General features: G+C 36.7%; 1 protein-coding gene across 2 annotated transcripts; it reads right to left on the minus strand.

Annotated features, from left to right (window-relative positions):
• Window positions 1–31: 31 nt before the first annotated feature.
• On the minus strand, window positions 32–12,942 carry stom (stomatin). 2 transcript variants are annotated; one of them, XM_028462182.1, is made up of 8 exons: window positions 12,753–12,942; window positions 11,409–11,441; window positions 11,069–11,181; window positions 8,749–8,821; window positions 5,218–5,300; window positions 4,319–4,522; window positions 1,115–1,249; window positions 32–1,037 (listed from the first exon to the last, which is right to left on the minus strand). In XM_028462182.1, the coding sequence occupies exons 1-8, from the start codon at window positions 12,811–12,813 to the stop codon at window positions 849–851; spliced, it is 891 nt and encodes a 296-aa protein (XP_028317983.1). In that variant the 5' UTR covers window positions 12,814–12,942; the 3' UTR covers window positions 32–848. The 2 variants fall into 2 exon arrangements, with proteins under 2 accessions (XP_028317983.1, XP_028317984.1); XM_028462183.1 differs by lacking the exon at window positions 11,409–11,441 and having other exon boundaries at window positions 12,753–12,941.
• Window positions 12,943–15,095: the final 2,153 nt, after the last annotated feature.

The raw sequence follows: 15,095 nt of genomic DNA on the forward strand, positions 1-15,095 counted from the left end.
TAGAACATTAAGGGAATATTGGAAACAAACATACTTATTGGACATCTTTATTCATGTTATCAAAGGAAAACATCACATACAGCAAGTGATTTGTCCAACAGGAAGCTTGTAACAATAATAATAATACGTGTGTTAGTCCTTTTAGTGTAATGTTAGTAAATCCTTTATAACATTTAATAATCACTTTGCTACACCTGACTACAGGCAGCTTCATAATGTAACAGAACATAGAAACACTTTAACATGGAATACACTCTCATTACTTTGATATATGAGAACATGCAAACTCTATACTTTGTTTTATACTTGATGATCTCAGAGAGAGGAGGAGCCTCTGAGGTACAGGACATTAGTTAAAGCTGTAGTTAAAGTTCAGTAGGAGATCTTCCTTTGATCTGAAAAGATCAAAGGAAAGAGGAGGAGGAGGAGCTCCAACCATCAAAGGCAGCAGGAGAGTGTGCACGTGTCCTTGTGTACTCGGCTCTCTGTAACTAACACTCGTCAGAATCTCCGGCTACTTTGGCACCGAACATGCGTTTGCTCAAAGGCACTTAAATGAGAGACACGCGTATGCAACGATCAGGCACGGAGACGCCATCGTTACCACAGCAACCACTGAACTGGTAACTGCGGTGGTGCTTGGCTACTCGATGACAGTCAGAGAGACCGACAACAGGACAACAACGAAGGGAAAGCAAGGTGTGTGTGTGTGTGTGTGTAGGCACTGTATTATAAAGTTGCAGTAAAACCTGACATCAAAGCAATACATTTGGCAAAAATATTGAACAAAAACTTGTGTAGAGTAGCGTGTATGTGTGTGTGTGTGTGTATAGGTGTGTGTGTGTCTCCTAGCGTTTGAGGAAGCTCTGCATCATCTCCAGAGGCAGGGGGAAGATGATGGTGGAGTTCTTCTCAGCTGCGATGGTGTTGAGCGTCTGCAGGTAGCGCAGCTGTAGAGCAGATGGTGACTCAGCGATTACCAGCGACGCCTCCTTCAGGGCACGGGACGCCTTCATCTCTCCTTCAGCTGCGATCACCTACAAGAGGACAGAGAGTTAGAGTTAATAATCATCACAGCAGATTAAAGTAGACCTGGTCCTGGTCCTGGTCCTACCTTAGCTCTGGCCTCCCTGGAAGCCTCAGCCTCAGCAGCCATGGCTCTCTGCAGCTGTAGAGGAAGCTTCACGTCTTTGATCTCCACACGACCAACCTTTATACCCCAGTCATCAGTGGCGTCGTCCAGAGTGCTCTGATTGGTCCAACAAACAACAAGGTCATGGTTATTCACCAGAGTGGTATTCCATAAAGCGTGTTATGTTCAAACTCTGAGTATGTTCAGGCTCAAATGAGGGAAATTCTGAGTATCCCATTCCAAAAAGTGAGGTATGTTCTTCTCTGAGTATGTTACCATGGTAACATTGTTCGTGAACTAAACCTGGTCAGTGGCAGGTTTTATCAAAGAAACCCTGGGTTTCTACCTGGCTCCGCCCACCTGAACACCATTTCTGAACACTTTAATGAACCTTAACACTTTTCTCTGAAACACATTAGTAACATCACACACCACAGACGTGTTCACATCATTACTAATGTTGTGTTGATTTATGTTTATTTATTTTTTTATCAAACTGTAATTTTCTTTCTAACATTGTAGATGTAGATCATTAAGTGAAACACACTGAGAGGTTGATCTACATTAAATCATCTACTGACGTCTGTAGTAAAGTTCACTGAATACAAACCTGTGGATAATATAAAGGAGGAGATGATCATTTAAATAAATCCACTTTTAAGGCTCAATTGTTGTTTTATATTGTTATACAGTTAAATCTGTAGATCATGCGTCTTCGAAGTTATGATGGGGCAGTGAAGTGTGACAGCGCTTGGAAGTGATGGGTCGCGGGTTCGCGTCCCGCTTCAGTGTTTTTTATGACATTTTTTAGGACGTAGAGATGACTCTGGCGACAATTTTACATAAAAAAATCAATATAAATGATGCAATATCAAGCGGCATTTACTGTGTTTATATCCAGTGTAACAGGAGGACTCTCTATGCAGACATCCTATGCTGTTGCCACGTCTCCTCAAACACATTTTATTCATATTATTCACCGCTCGTCACGTCACTGAAGCAATAAAGTGATGAAGTGACCAAAAAGTGTGACTAATTACGGGTGATTTAAGCCACTATAGTCACTGAAGACTGAACACACCTTTAGAACAGGATCATATTCCTCAAACACTGACTTATTTCACCCATTAGGGTGAATAAATTACTATTTTCCGTTTGGTTGCCATGGCAGCTCGATTAAATCTCTGATCCATTGATGATGGCTTTTTGTCGTGCGCGTGCACGTCAGTAACCCAAGGTTTACATACTCAGGGTTGATTAACCCACTTCATACCAGCTTTAATGGAATCCGATACCCAGAGTTTCCCATCGCGGGGTATGTTGACCCAGAGTTTATGGATAGACTCAGAGTTTGTTAACCCGCCTTTACGGAATACCCCTCAGGAGTCCAACAGTGCTCGACAACATTCTGCCACCATCACAAACACGCACTCTCCTGTAGTTCATGTCCATGTCCAGCAGATGGAGGTAAAGATGTCTTTCTCACTGCTGAAATGACAGCAGCTGCTCATCCCTCAGTCAGATGTGAGTAAAAAAATTCAAATGGAAAACCCTTTTAAATGAATTATTGGAGCAAAAACACAGAAAGTGGTTAAAAGTTGTAAATTAGAGTGGATAAAAACAGACAGAAAAAGTGGTAAAAAGGGTTCAAAGTGTTAATATTGGAACAATTAGTTTAAACTGGCAAATAATGGGCATGACAAATTGTGAATGTGGTTAAATTGGCAAAAATAATCTTGAAATATGATGAAAAGAGGTTAAAAGTAACAATAATGGGTCAACATATGTGACATTAGGTGTAAAAGTGGTAGAAAGGGTTTATAAGTGCTGAACATGTCTGGATAGTGGAAAAAATGTGTAGAAAAGTCATTAAAATGTGATGTAGAAGTGTCAGAAATGAGAGAAATGTAGCAAAAATACATTAAAAGGAGAAAAATATGGCAAAAAAAAGGTTAAAATATGGTGAGTTTGATGGAGTTGTAGAAAAAGAGTTAAAAAAAAGCAAAAATGGGCTCAGACACTGGGAGACCCCCTCCCAGTGTCTTTAACTGTAGAAGTCCTTTTGGGTGGGAACCCTTAAACTGTCACTGATTTACTCTCTAACTTCAGCCACCAGAGTGTGTCAGCACACTGTTTAAGGCATTAAGAGAGCTCTTCTTCTTTGCTTCATTGTCAACTACAATTTCATTGTTTTTATTTTGATCATGTAAATGACAACTTAAAAAAAAGAACATTAACATCAATAAATAACAACAAAACAGTGTCTTGCATCTTAAAATTCTTAAGAGTCAATATCTAACAATTTTCAGCATTAAAAATGTGTGGTTCTATATTGTTTATTTTTAGCTAAAAATGATCATGATAATAATGGTGATGGAAATGATCTTGATTAGAAAATACAAAGGTCAGTCTTGGTTCCACACCAGGAGGGAAATGACCGGAAATTATAAAAACTATAGAAATAAATCCATTTAGGAGGCACTAAATACTGTTTCATTCGCATTATTTACAAAATGAGAGTCTTTATAATGTGTGTTATCACTTGTTCATTCCATCAATATTTGTTTTTTCAAAGTATTCTGAACTGCTAAATAATTAAAACAAAGTTCTTAATGATCCAAAAAACTGCTAAATGATCTGAAAAGATACGAAATGATCTAAAAAAGTTGCTAAATGATCTAAAAAGACAGTAAAAGGATTTAGGCCAAACTTGTAAAATCAGTGGAAGATCCCTTTAAGGTATTTTGACTTTCTTTTTTGATGACAGTAATAATTAGTTCCTCTAATTTATAAATAAAGTCCACATTCACTCACTCTAAAGCGTTTAATGGATTGAAACATCAAACTATAATGTCAGTGTTCCATTAGTTTCTAGAGCTTTACGTATTGATATTGACGGGATGTCGAGCGGTAAAACCCAGATTATTGGATTCTGTACTTTTCCTATTCTCCACTCCTGTGTATGTTGAATGAGAAAGACCAGAGCGGTCCCACATGGACAGATGGGTGGGCCGCGAACGGCTGTGTTTACCCTCCCTCAGACTGAAAAACAAACGTTTAAATGTTTTGTGTACAAATGAGATTTGCTTGTAGAGCTGTGTGGAGCGTGGTGGGTCTGTTACAGAGTGGATGTGTTGGAGTAGATGAGAACAGGTGGTGCTGGTGGGCGGAGCCTGCTGTCTTTACCTGCATGCTGTGTGCGATCTCCTCTCGGTCAGACAGGATCTCTGCCAGACTCTTGGTTCCCAGGACGTTTCTCAGCGTGGTCTGGGCCAGGAGACGAGTGGCAGCGTCAGCGTTGGTGATGTTGGCCACGGCCAGGATGGCGTTCTGGACTCTGTAGTACACCACGCCGTCAACGCTGACCGTCACTGAGTCTTTGGTCAGGACCTGTTAATATTCACACATTAGGAATCTCGGGCCCTATCATTAAACCCTGACCTTCATGTTTTGGGACAATATCACAATATTTTTCACTCTACAATAGGTGGGCTAATGTTAGCTTTAGCATGTGTAGCTAACGACTGGCGTGATCTCAGCGTGTTTGTTTCCATGCGTTTTTGCTGTGTTTCAATATGAAAAATAATCACGTTAGTTTATTACATTAAGCGCATTAGGCATGTTTGGTTTGAAATAAAACAGAATTAAAATGTGTCAACGAAGTTGCAATGGGTCAACACTGAAAGTGAATTAGATCAATTATGAAAGGAAAAATTGGAGTCATTACAAATGCAGAGAAAGTGTTTATAGGAGCTTTTAGGGTGTGTGTGGTTTCATCTACAGTAACTTCATATGTTCAGGCTTTGTTGTAATAAACTTTACAATCTGAAACACAGTAGCTACTTTTAGCTCGCATATTTAAAAAATGTCAGCATTATACAGTATATAACATTTAAAATTCTACTTTAGTTTCCTTTGATGTTCACTTTCATTTTGACTTTAATGTTTCTCTTACAATCCTCAGGCAAAGTGGGCTAAGCTCACAGCATTTACATTGCTTTTTGTTCAGGAGATGCTAATTTAAAAAGTTTGTGTGTGTGTGTGTGTGTGTGTGTGTGTGTGTGTGTGTGTGTGTGTGTTCATACCTCTTGAGGAGGGATGTCAAAGCTGATGGTGCGCATGTCCACATTAATGAAGCTGTCAGTGCACGGTAAGATGAAGAACAAGCCTGCGGAATTAGAAGAATGCAAATAGTTTGAAAGGAGGACTAAAGCCCTGGTAAACACAATAATGAGAAGTGTTCTTCTGCGATGTTTGGGAACACCAGGATGAATCAAAGCCTGGCAGCAGGCCAAAGCCCGCTTTCCTTTCATAAGTCTGCAGCTGTGCTGACAACCCAGCAAAGCTGGCTTCCAGTCGCTGCCGTCGCATTAGCACCTCAAACAATGCGGCGGCGACGGCGACGGCCGGGGCCTGAGTGAGACAGACATGTGCTAGGTGTGCGATCATTTAGCAAACATTAATACTGAGCCAGCCTGTCACGCGCTGGCTGCGTTCCCCGTCAAGATATTGTGCGTTTAAACGGAGAGATCTCAGCCATCTGTTCAGTGGTTGAAATGAAGACGATTCTGACAATTCCAATGAATTAGAGCTATAATGTTTCAATATCTGACAAATATCTTACAGCTATCAGAACTCATTATGTTCAACAGCCTCTGTAATACATGGTTAACCATCTAAACTTATCAATAGATGGAGAATGAGCTGCTTTATTAACCCTGCGCTGTCAGAAGGGAAGTCCCTCAACTCTCCAGGAATCTCTCTCTTAAATTTCAATTGATTTTGTGACCAATTTGTATTTAATTTGGGGGAAATTGTCAAATAATTTCAGAAAAATGTAGTTCTTGGAAGTAATTTCAGATGTAAAATGACTGCAGTCGTGAAAAAAGCCTGGAGAAATGTCAACCCTCCAAATATTAGATATGTGAGATAAATACAACTGATTTATTTGGTCATTTAGACAATAATTTATGTTTTTTTGGTCTTTTTAACTTTCCAAATAGGATGGTCTAAAGGGCTGGATTTGGCCCCTGGGCCTTGAGTTTGACACACGTGCATTAGATAGTATGAATAAATTGAGTATGTGAAAAATACCAGGATGTATACTACATGGGGACATTCTATAAATAGGCACTGTGGGCACACTAGTCATACTCAAACGTCCCATGATGCATTTGGAGCTGAATGTAAAATGGTCCTGGGACCAGCTTCAAGCTAAAAATCAAAGATCCCCTTTTCAAAATAAAAGCATCTCTTCTTGTCTTCCATTAGTTTTTTTTAAATCTTTTGTAAATAGGGCTCTTGTTTTGAAGTTAACAGGAAGTTTAGTCAGTAACACAATAGAGGATCTCTGAAAATCTCAGAAATGTCAGCACAAAATATGTCTATGTGAGTTTTATGGATCCAATGAGCACATGTTGATGTTCTACTTTGTCACTTTCTCACTTCAAATGTTTTCAGAACGTTCAAAATAAAGGTGGTGAATCAACAGAGATATTTAGCCTCAGTGTGAACAAGGTTTTTAACGCCGGAGGTTCCAGATGCATCTTGGGAAACTTGGAAGTATACTTCAGTGGGAACGCTCATCATCCTAATCATACTATAGTATATACTAGACAGTATATACGCATTGAGTTTGTAGAGTATAGTACGTTAGTGGGACATTTACAGCACAGCCCTGTTCAGTATTTTCAGAGGTTACATCCTGGTTTTTAGAAAACAAATAAAAAATGAACATAAAGCACATCTCATGGGAGTTTATTTTACTCAAACTTCTTCTGAAAACAATCAACTGTGGCCACTCTGGCTTTTTGACATCCAGCCAATCAGGAAACAGGAAGGAGGGGGAGGGCCAGGAAAGAAAACCACAACGTACACACATTTCTCACCATATCCTTCTCTTTTTTTGTTACTGACATTTTCAATGTCTTTCCTCACAGCTGTTAACATAAGACATGCTTTTATTTTGGTCCAGAGACGGAGAGGAAACAGTGTTTTTCTGAGACCACAGAGTCACAAACAAGGCTTCACTCTGACCTGGGACTGAAATCCTAAACATCCAAAGAATAAGAACTGTATCTGAGCAGCAGATAATAAACAGCCATGGCATTCCTAAATTAGGAGACAGCAGATCCTCTATGGCAGGGGTGTCCAACTCAAATCCAAATCCAGTGCAGTCTGAGCTCACATGGGACACAGATTAGTTAGAAATAAAGTGCACTAATGTGCCCTTGTTTTCACGTCCACGTACAGTATAACTGATGAAAGATCAACACTTTAAAAATCCTTGACTGTGTGACCATTTTTTAGTAATTTAGGAGAGTTTTGTGGGAAAATGTTGGAATTCAGAAAAATTTTGTTATTTCCACAATTTACAAAAAGACTGCACTTGTGTGGTATAAGCACAAAACAACAATGTTTACATCTGGATCATTTTATTAAATGTGTGTATTTGGAAAGGCAAAAACTGCGACAACTTAAATATCTGGTCATTTATGCAATAATTCATGTTTTCTCTTCCATTTTTACTTTTTTCCAGTGGGCTGAATTGGATGTTGCTGGATTTGACCCCCGGGCCTTGAGTTTGACATGTGGTCTATGTGAACAGCTGCCCACCAACAATTATGGAATGTAAACATTTAAAGTGTCATCTAACAGTGTGTGTTTATATTTAGAAAAAGAATCCCAAATGTAAATGAAGAAGAAGTCAGGAATCCTTGAGGGTTCCTGACCATACGGGTTGTGATTAGGGCTGGCCGATATGGACCAAAACTCATATCTCATATATATATATATTTTTTTTTTTTTTCTCAAAATGGAGATATACGATATAAATCTTGATAATTTTAATTCCAATAAAGCAATTCTGGGTTAAGTTTTCTGATGTAAAATGTCACACAGACACATTAATTCAGACAACCTCATTTAAACTCCAGGCAACCTCAAGGTTGAAAAACACTGATTTAGTGGCTCCTGAATAGATTTATTTGTATAGTTTTTTTTAATAATTTCTGGACCTCTCATGCCTGGCGTGGGACCAAGACTGACGCTTTATTTGTTAATTATCCTCTCTCTCTCTCTCTCTCTCAAGTACCCCCTGTAGTGCTATCGTGTACCCACAGGGGTACACATACCCCCATTTGAGAAACACTGCTGTAGACGGATGCATAGAAGTGTTGTTACATTGAACACAACTTCAATGACTATAGTTGCTTAAATTGCCCGTGATGAGTAGCTTTAACATAGTCGTGCGTTTTGCTAATTTCAAATTTCGTTTCCGGCTCAATTTTAATTTTCACATAAAACATGACTGATCCTACCACCATCAACGGACTGGTTTTACAAACGCCAGAAGGCTCGACGCTGTATTTTATAGTGACACTGAGCATGGTTAATCTCAGCCCTGCTCTTTAAGCCTCTGTGTTGTCATGGCTGATGATTAGATTAGATATTACAATCAATAATAAATCATTCCCTAACTAAGTTAAAGGCATTAGAGCTGAAGGACTAGCCAGGACATGGTCATGTGACTCAGTATCTGTATATGTTCATGTGTGTTTTTTCCTTTTTTCAAACACAATTTTGAGGATAGATGGTAAAAATAAACAGTATCTGACCTGGTCCTTTCGCTCCTCCTCGTAAAATACGGCCAAGGCGGAAAATGATGGCTCGCTCGTACTCCTTCACGATCTGGAAAAGTCAAACAAATAAATCAGTTTTATGTCTTTCTCGTCCATTAGCTGATTACATTCATGACCAGAGCTCTGCACACTACTCACACACCAACACTTTTAACAGCTCTACCGTTTCTTCTGCTGTTCCTGTGAAAACTACCGACGCTAAATGAAAACGACGCCAGATAAACTGGTCACCAATGAAAGTCTGGGACTATGTGGGGCTAGGAGCAGAGAAACCAGATAAACCACCAGCGGACGTATACTTTCAATACTTTACTCATTATCTTTCATAGTTGAACCACAAAAACAAAAAAGTAAAGTCAATCAAAAATCTCATTTTCAGCAATGAAAAGAGAAAAAGAATACAAGTTAATTTGTGAAAGCAGATAACTCAGTTTTTAAACATTTTTTCATGATTTAGTTCAGGTCAAAGTCACTTCACTTTATTTTTGCTCATTTCCTCTGAACGAAATTATTATTTACTCCTCCGTTAAAGCTCGTTGAATCTGGCTATAATTTGAGCCTCTTGGAGACGTTTTTTTACAAAGTGGAACCAAGTCATTTGACCGAATTCTCGAGAACATGGTACGTGCTATTCAGCACAGGGAGATGTTCCATGGGCCCGGCCGTAGTTCATCCCAACTTGTATCTTAAGAATTTCATATTTTGATAGCACTATGACTATTGTTGTAATTTGCGCTATATAAATAAAGATGAATTGAATAAATCTAACCTGAGAGTAAACTTTTCTTTGTTTTTACTCCGTCTCAACCTCTGCTTAGGAGAGGCTTTAGTGCTCAGATGCAGGGCCTCCCCCCAATTTTTTTTTAAAATTAATAATAATAATAATAATAATAATAATAATAATAATAATAATAATTTAAAAATGTATAATAAATGTGAAACATACCCTTTCAATCACAGACCATGTTTTCTCTTAATGAAATATTAATGCCTATTAATCTTCTGCCCATATTTATGCTATTTTATTGAATTTTCTTTTATTTATTTTACCTCCCTCATTGCATTGCCTTTTTTGCAAATGTAGTAATTCTTGTTCTATTCTATATAATTCTATTGTGTTGTTTGCACATTGTGTTCTTTCGTTTTAAGTATTGTGTTACTGACTAGTAAAACCAAACATTTTATTTTAACTTTTGATTGCTCTGTTTTGCATTGCTTTTGGATTTTGCACCATTGTTGTTGTTGTTCCCTCAGGGAATTATATGGTTTGATGTGTCACAGAATTGCATTGTTTTGTCTGGATATTTAAAATAAATAATAATGTGTACACAGTGTGTTTAAACAACATTTTTTAGATGTATTCATTTTTATTGGGAGGGGGCAAAGTCCACTCTTGCGTAGGGCACCGAATGACCTAAAGCCAGCCCTTCTCAGATGGATTGAAACACAGAAAGTTCAACCAAAAATGCACTTTTATTTCACTTTTGAGCAATTTTTGGATAAAAAATTTTGGAGGCTAAATTTTGGGTGCATGACTAAAAATAGCGCTATACACAATAGAGGGTCATGTCGTATGGTAGATCTTTTTATATTACACTATGACATATATCATGATACAGGGTTAGGGTCAATTGCAATTGTAATCCCATAATCCATAATTAATTAGAATTATGTTGTAATGAGAATTGTAACTGTAATTTTAAAAATCTCTTGCTGTTGTAATCGTAATTACATTGTAATTAAGTTTAGATAATTGACTTGTAATTGCGATGAAAATTCTATAAAAAATGTCAATTATAATATAACGCAAAACTGGGGAACCGTGTATATGTACTGTGGTTTATAATTATTAAAATATGTTTCATATCACGCTTTCCCACATTTTACCATTTAAAAAATGTTTAAATCTCAGGCTATACTCTTCAAAAAATAAAGGCTCAGACGCCCATACCAAAAATCTATAACACCTATATTATCAATTATTAGGGAGCCTAACAAGGTAAAGATTAGATAGGAAAGAAATTAGATGATATATGTTTGTTTTTAGTGTATTTTACAGCTGATTTAGGATCCGTTAGCATTAGAGATGCTAACAGAAAGCTAACACAAGAGGAAGGTTAACTTTTATTTGATTATTTATTTCAGTCTCAGTAATTGTGATTAATTGTAATTGAAAACATAATTGTAACTAAAAGATGTAATTGACCCCAACCCTGTCGTTATATTGCACTGCACTAATTCAGACTTTAAGGGAACAATGTGATAGTTTAGACTTTTATCTGCACAGTAAACTGACCTTAATGCACATCCATATGGAAATGGGCAGCGTGACCAGCATGAGGAGCAGAGAGAAGATGACCAGGAGCCATCCACACACTCCGATGTCAGCGTCTGCGTTCTCTATCACAACTGGAAGAAAAAGATGAAATAAATAAAGCTTTTTAATAAAATAACACACACTAATGCACAATCAGTGGTTAATATATGATTCTGTGGCACACACTGGACGATGCAAACACTCCATTCCATTAGCTTCCACTTCCTGTTTGTTAAATGTAATGTGGCGTCAGGAAGGTTCAGCATCTGGTTACATTCACATCACTACCAATGTTTGGAGCTCATGCTGAGACTCGTACCTTCAGCATCATGAAAAGCATGTTTGTCTGGACCTACAGACAGAGTCAGTGATTGGTCAGCATGTCATCAGGTGACACAGTGGAGTAAAGCGTACACATGTGGGAATCAGCCGAGTACCAAGTGAGAATTCACGTAAAAATAATGAACTGAGCAGCTTCACAAATTAATCCCAGATTTTATAACTATTTTATTAAGATACAACTTTATTATCTTAGGACTTTATTCTCAAAATATTGCGCCTTTAATCTCATAATATCACGATTTTACCATACTACAAACTTATTTCCATAAAATTACAACTATTCTAAAAAAATTGAAACTTGAATCTTGAAATATTATGACTTTGATCTAATAAAAAACTATTTTATTAAGATACAACTTTATTCTCTTAAAATTACAACCTTATTCTTGAAATAGTACGACTTTAATCTTGCAATATTAAGACTTATTCTCATAAAATTGAGACTTTATTCTCGTAATATTGTGAATTTATTCTCAAAATATTACAACGTTAATTTTGCAAAATTATGACTTTAATCTTGTAAAAAAACCCTAACAGTACACTGCATAGGTGTACTTTAGTAAACGTACTAATAGCACTGGGGGTTGTCCATACCGTAACTGTACAAATAAACATTTTTTTTCCTCTTTTTTTATTTTAAAGTTGCCTAATACGCTGTCGCAATAATAAAAAAAATCATTTCATAATCTCGTTAATCAGAGCCCGATCAATATGGTATTTTTTGCCGATAACAATATCAGGGTTTTTAAAAATTGATAAATCAGTTAATAGCTGATAAATCGACTAAAATATATCATGAGAACATTGATATAAACATGATATATACTGTCCATTAGCACAAATTCATATACTCAAAATGAATAAAATAAGCAACTTTAACCAGTGAAACTGTCAACATAAGGTCTTTAAAGCCGCTGATAGGATAGTGGGCGGACCCCAGGACCACGGCCCACATGTTGAGAAGCAACATGTGGGCCGTGTGTAACAACTGTAGATGATTCGTAAAATGAGCTTCAATATTATGGATTGTTGCACGAGGTGAACGTGGTGTTGTTGGTGAGCTTTAGCTTCAACAACCACTAGCTAACACTTTACTTTTAGCTCGCGCTGGGCATTAGCCGCTCCGTTAGCTACCAAAATATCCATCTTGTGCTAAAAAAATTAAGACTAAATAGAAACAATATATGGTTAGAACATTTAAAAACAAAGAATGTTGGCTTAACTAAACGACTTCAAACTGATTTGACTCCGGTTCCACCTCTGGACCTTGTTTATATCACGAACATGATCCAAAAAAAAGAAGCTACTTTTATACTTTTACCCGTTTGACGTTCACGTCTTTCGCTCGGTTTCATCGCTGTATCTTCACTTTCAGCATGCATGGTGAAGAAAAGAGCAATACAATAAAATCAGAAATGTGTAGAATAGAGCCTTTAAACAGCAGTAGTAGCCCGTCACAGTGAAGTGTGTACACCCAAACACAGGCAGGCTGTGTGCCATCGGGGTTGCCAGGTTGGGTCAATCATCACCTGCGTTCAAAGTGTTCAAACTCATTAAAAACGTCTCAAAGGCAGCTTACTATTTACAAGTATTTACACCGGAAGCCATGTTTATATTTTTTAACTTTAGATTGCTTTTAAACAACGAGCAAAAACGCAATCAAAAAGCGGGGAACTACCCAACTTGGCAACCACACCCTGTTTTTAGTCTTAAAAGCGCAGTGACGCAGCAGGACTTTTAATTGTAACCTCAAACAAACATTAATTATATGTGTTTAGTAATGTGAATCCTCCTTCAGCAAATTTACACAAGTACAATTAGATCATTGCCAACTGTATAAACATTAAAAAAATAAAATAAAAATAAATAAATAATAAAGCAATGGTTCCCAACCTTTTTTGGGCCGTGATCACAAATTTCTGACGACCCCATATCATTTTTTTTTTTCTAAAACATTACTTTTTGATCATGTTGATATAGTGTGAAGTAGCACTATAGTGATAGTTTTTTATTTTAATTAAATTTTTTACTAGATTTATGTTTGAGGAAGTAAAAGTATATAATACAGTTGCTTGAGATTGTCTGTGGTGTTTTATTTCGAAAAATAATATATTAATCTAAAAAAATACAAAAAATTTATTTTAATCAGATTTTTTGTTGTTGTTTTTTTTAAAATTATTCACTAGACATTTCAGGTGACCCCAAATGAATTCCAGCCCTGAGGTTGAAAAACACTGCCATAAAGTGTTCCCTCATCCCAGGTTGTGTTTATTATTATTTGTGTATAATATTATTCGTGCATTCAATCATTCCCTTGCAGTTTGTGTGTTTTAATGGGGAATTGTTATTTTGTTAATTAAATTAAAAAAACTATACAAAAAATAGGACGTATTTTGCCAGAATAGAAACTGATCCCAGTAGCACTACTGTAGATGTAACAGAGTTATGAGTACAAATCCTAAAGAGATTATGGAACCAGTTTTCTAGCAAAATAAAAATGCACTGACTAATTTTGAAATTAAATTAAAATATGAACTTAAATCAGTGTGATTCCTTTCTAGTTATTACAGCTCTAACACTCCCTTTTTCTTCAGGATTATGAAAAACTGAAACTTTTTTGTAATTTTTCTGAAACCTAAACATTTCCATGCTTTCACTGGAAATGTTGCACTGGAATTCCCTTATTCAAATGTCAAAAGTGGCATAAAGATGCAGGTGCTTGAACAGTAAAAGTTGAGCACACTTGGATATTTACCAGTTAGCTACAGTCTAATTAATGTCAGTTTAATAATGTCTTGTGGTAAAGGATAAAGAACCAATCACTGTCCTCCACATCTGCCAAAAAAAATACAAGAAATCCCAGTAAGAATGACATATAAAAACACTTCTATGCATCTATCTACAGGACTCCATATCCCACAATGCAATGCACGAAACTTTTATGACAATGTCAATAAAAAGAGAAGAAAACAAATGTATGAGCAGTAGTTTCAATATCATTTCTGTGCAAATGATCTTTGATGTATTGATCTATGAGGCACACACTGTGTTTTTCTGATTAAAGAAATATCTCCAGCTGAAATATTAATTGTAAAAATTAAAATTAAAAATGTTTTGAAGAAGAAATAAATCTGCCCAAGTGTACGTGTGTGTGTTCAAATAAAGTGTATGCGTATGTTTGGAGATTTGCATCCTATATGATGGTTTATACATGTATGCGTGTCCCTGCATTCCAAGTCTGTGCTATTACAGCCTGTGGCAGAAGCTGAAAGGCCTGTGTTTCTAACTCACTAAACTTAGCTATAGCTATTTGTAGGTTAACTATTTGTAGCACGCAGCTGTAGAATTGTTTGAGAGCTGATTTCAGCTTCAGTGAAACATCAAAGGAGACGGAGGATTTTCAACAATAATCAAATTTACATAAAAATTCAAAAACTGAAAGGCTATTGTAAGGATTTCTATTGTTGTTTCCCATTTCCATGACTTTTATTTTGTAATGCCTATTGATGTGAGAAGTGAGGTGTGTTCATTGTAAGTTAGAGCTTGTGAAATAAACTCCACACAGAAAGGTCTAAATTAAGAATCAAACCCTTGTTTCTGTGACGCAGAAGTGCTAAACTTACACCACAGCGCTATCTACAGGATTAAATTAATATTTATATGT

The sequence above is a fragment of the Gouania willdenowi genome, chromosome 12 (genome assembly GCF_900634775.1).
Source record: "Gouania willdenowi chromosome 12, fGouWil2.1, whole genome shotgun sequence".
Taxonomy (NCBI): domain Eukaryota; kingdom Metazoa; phylum Chordata; class Actinopteri; order Blenniiformes; family Gobiesocidae; genus Gouania; species Gouania willdenowi.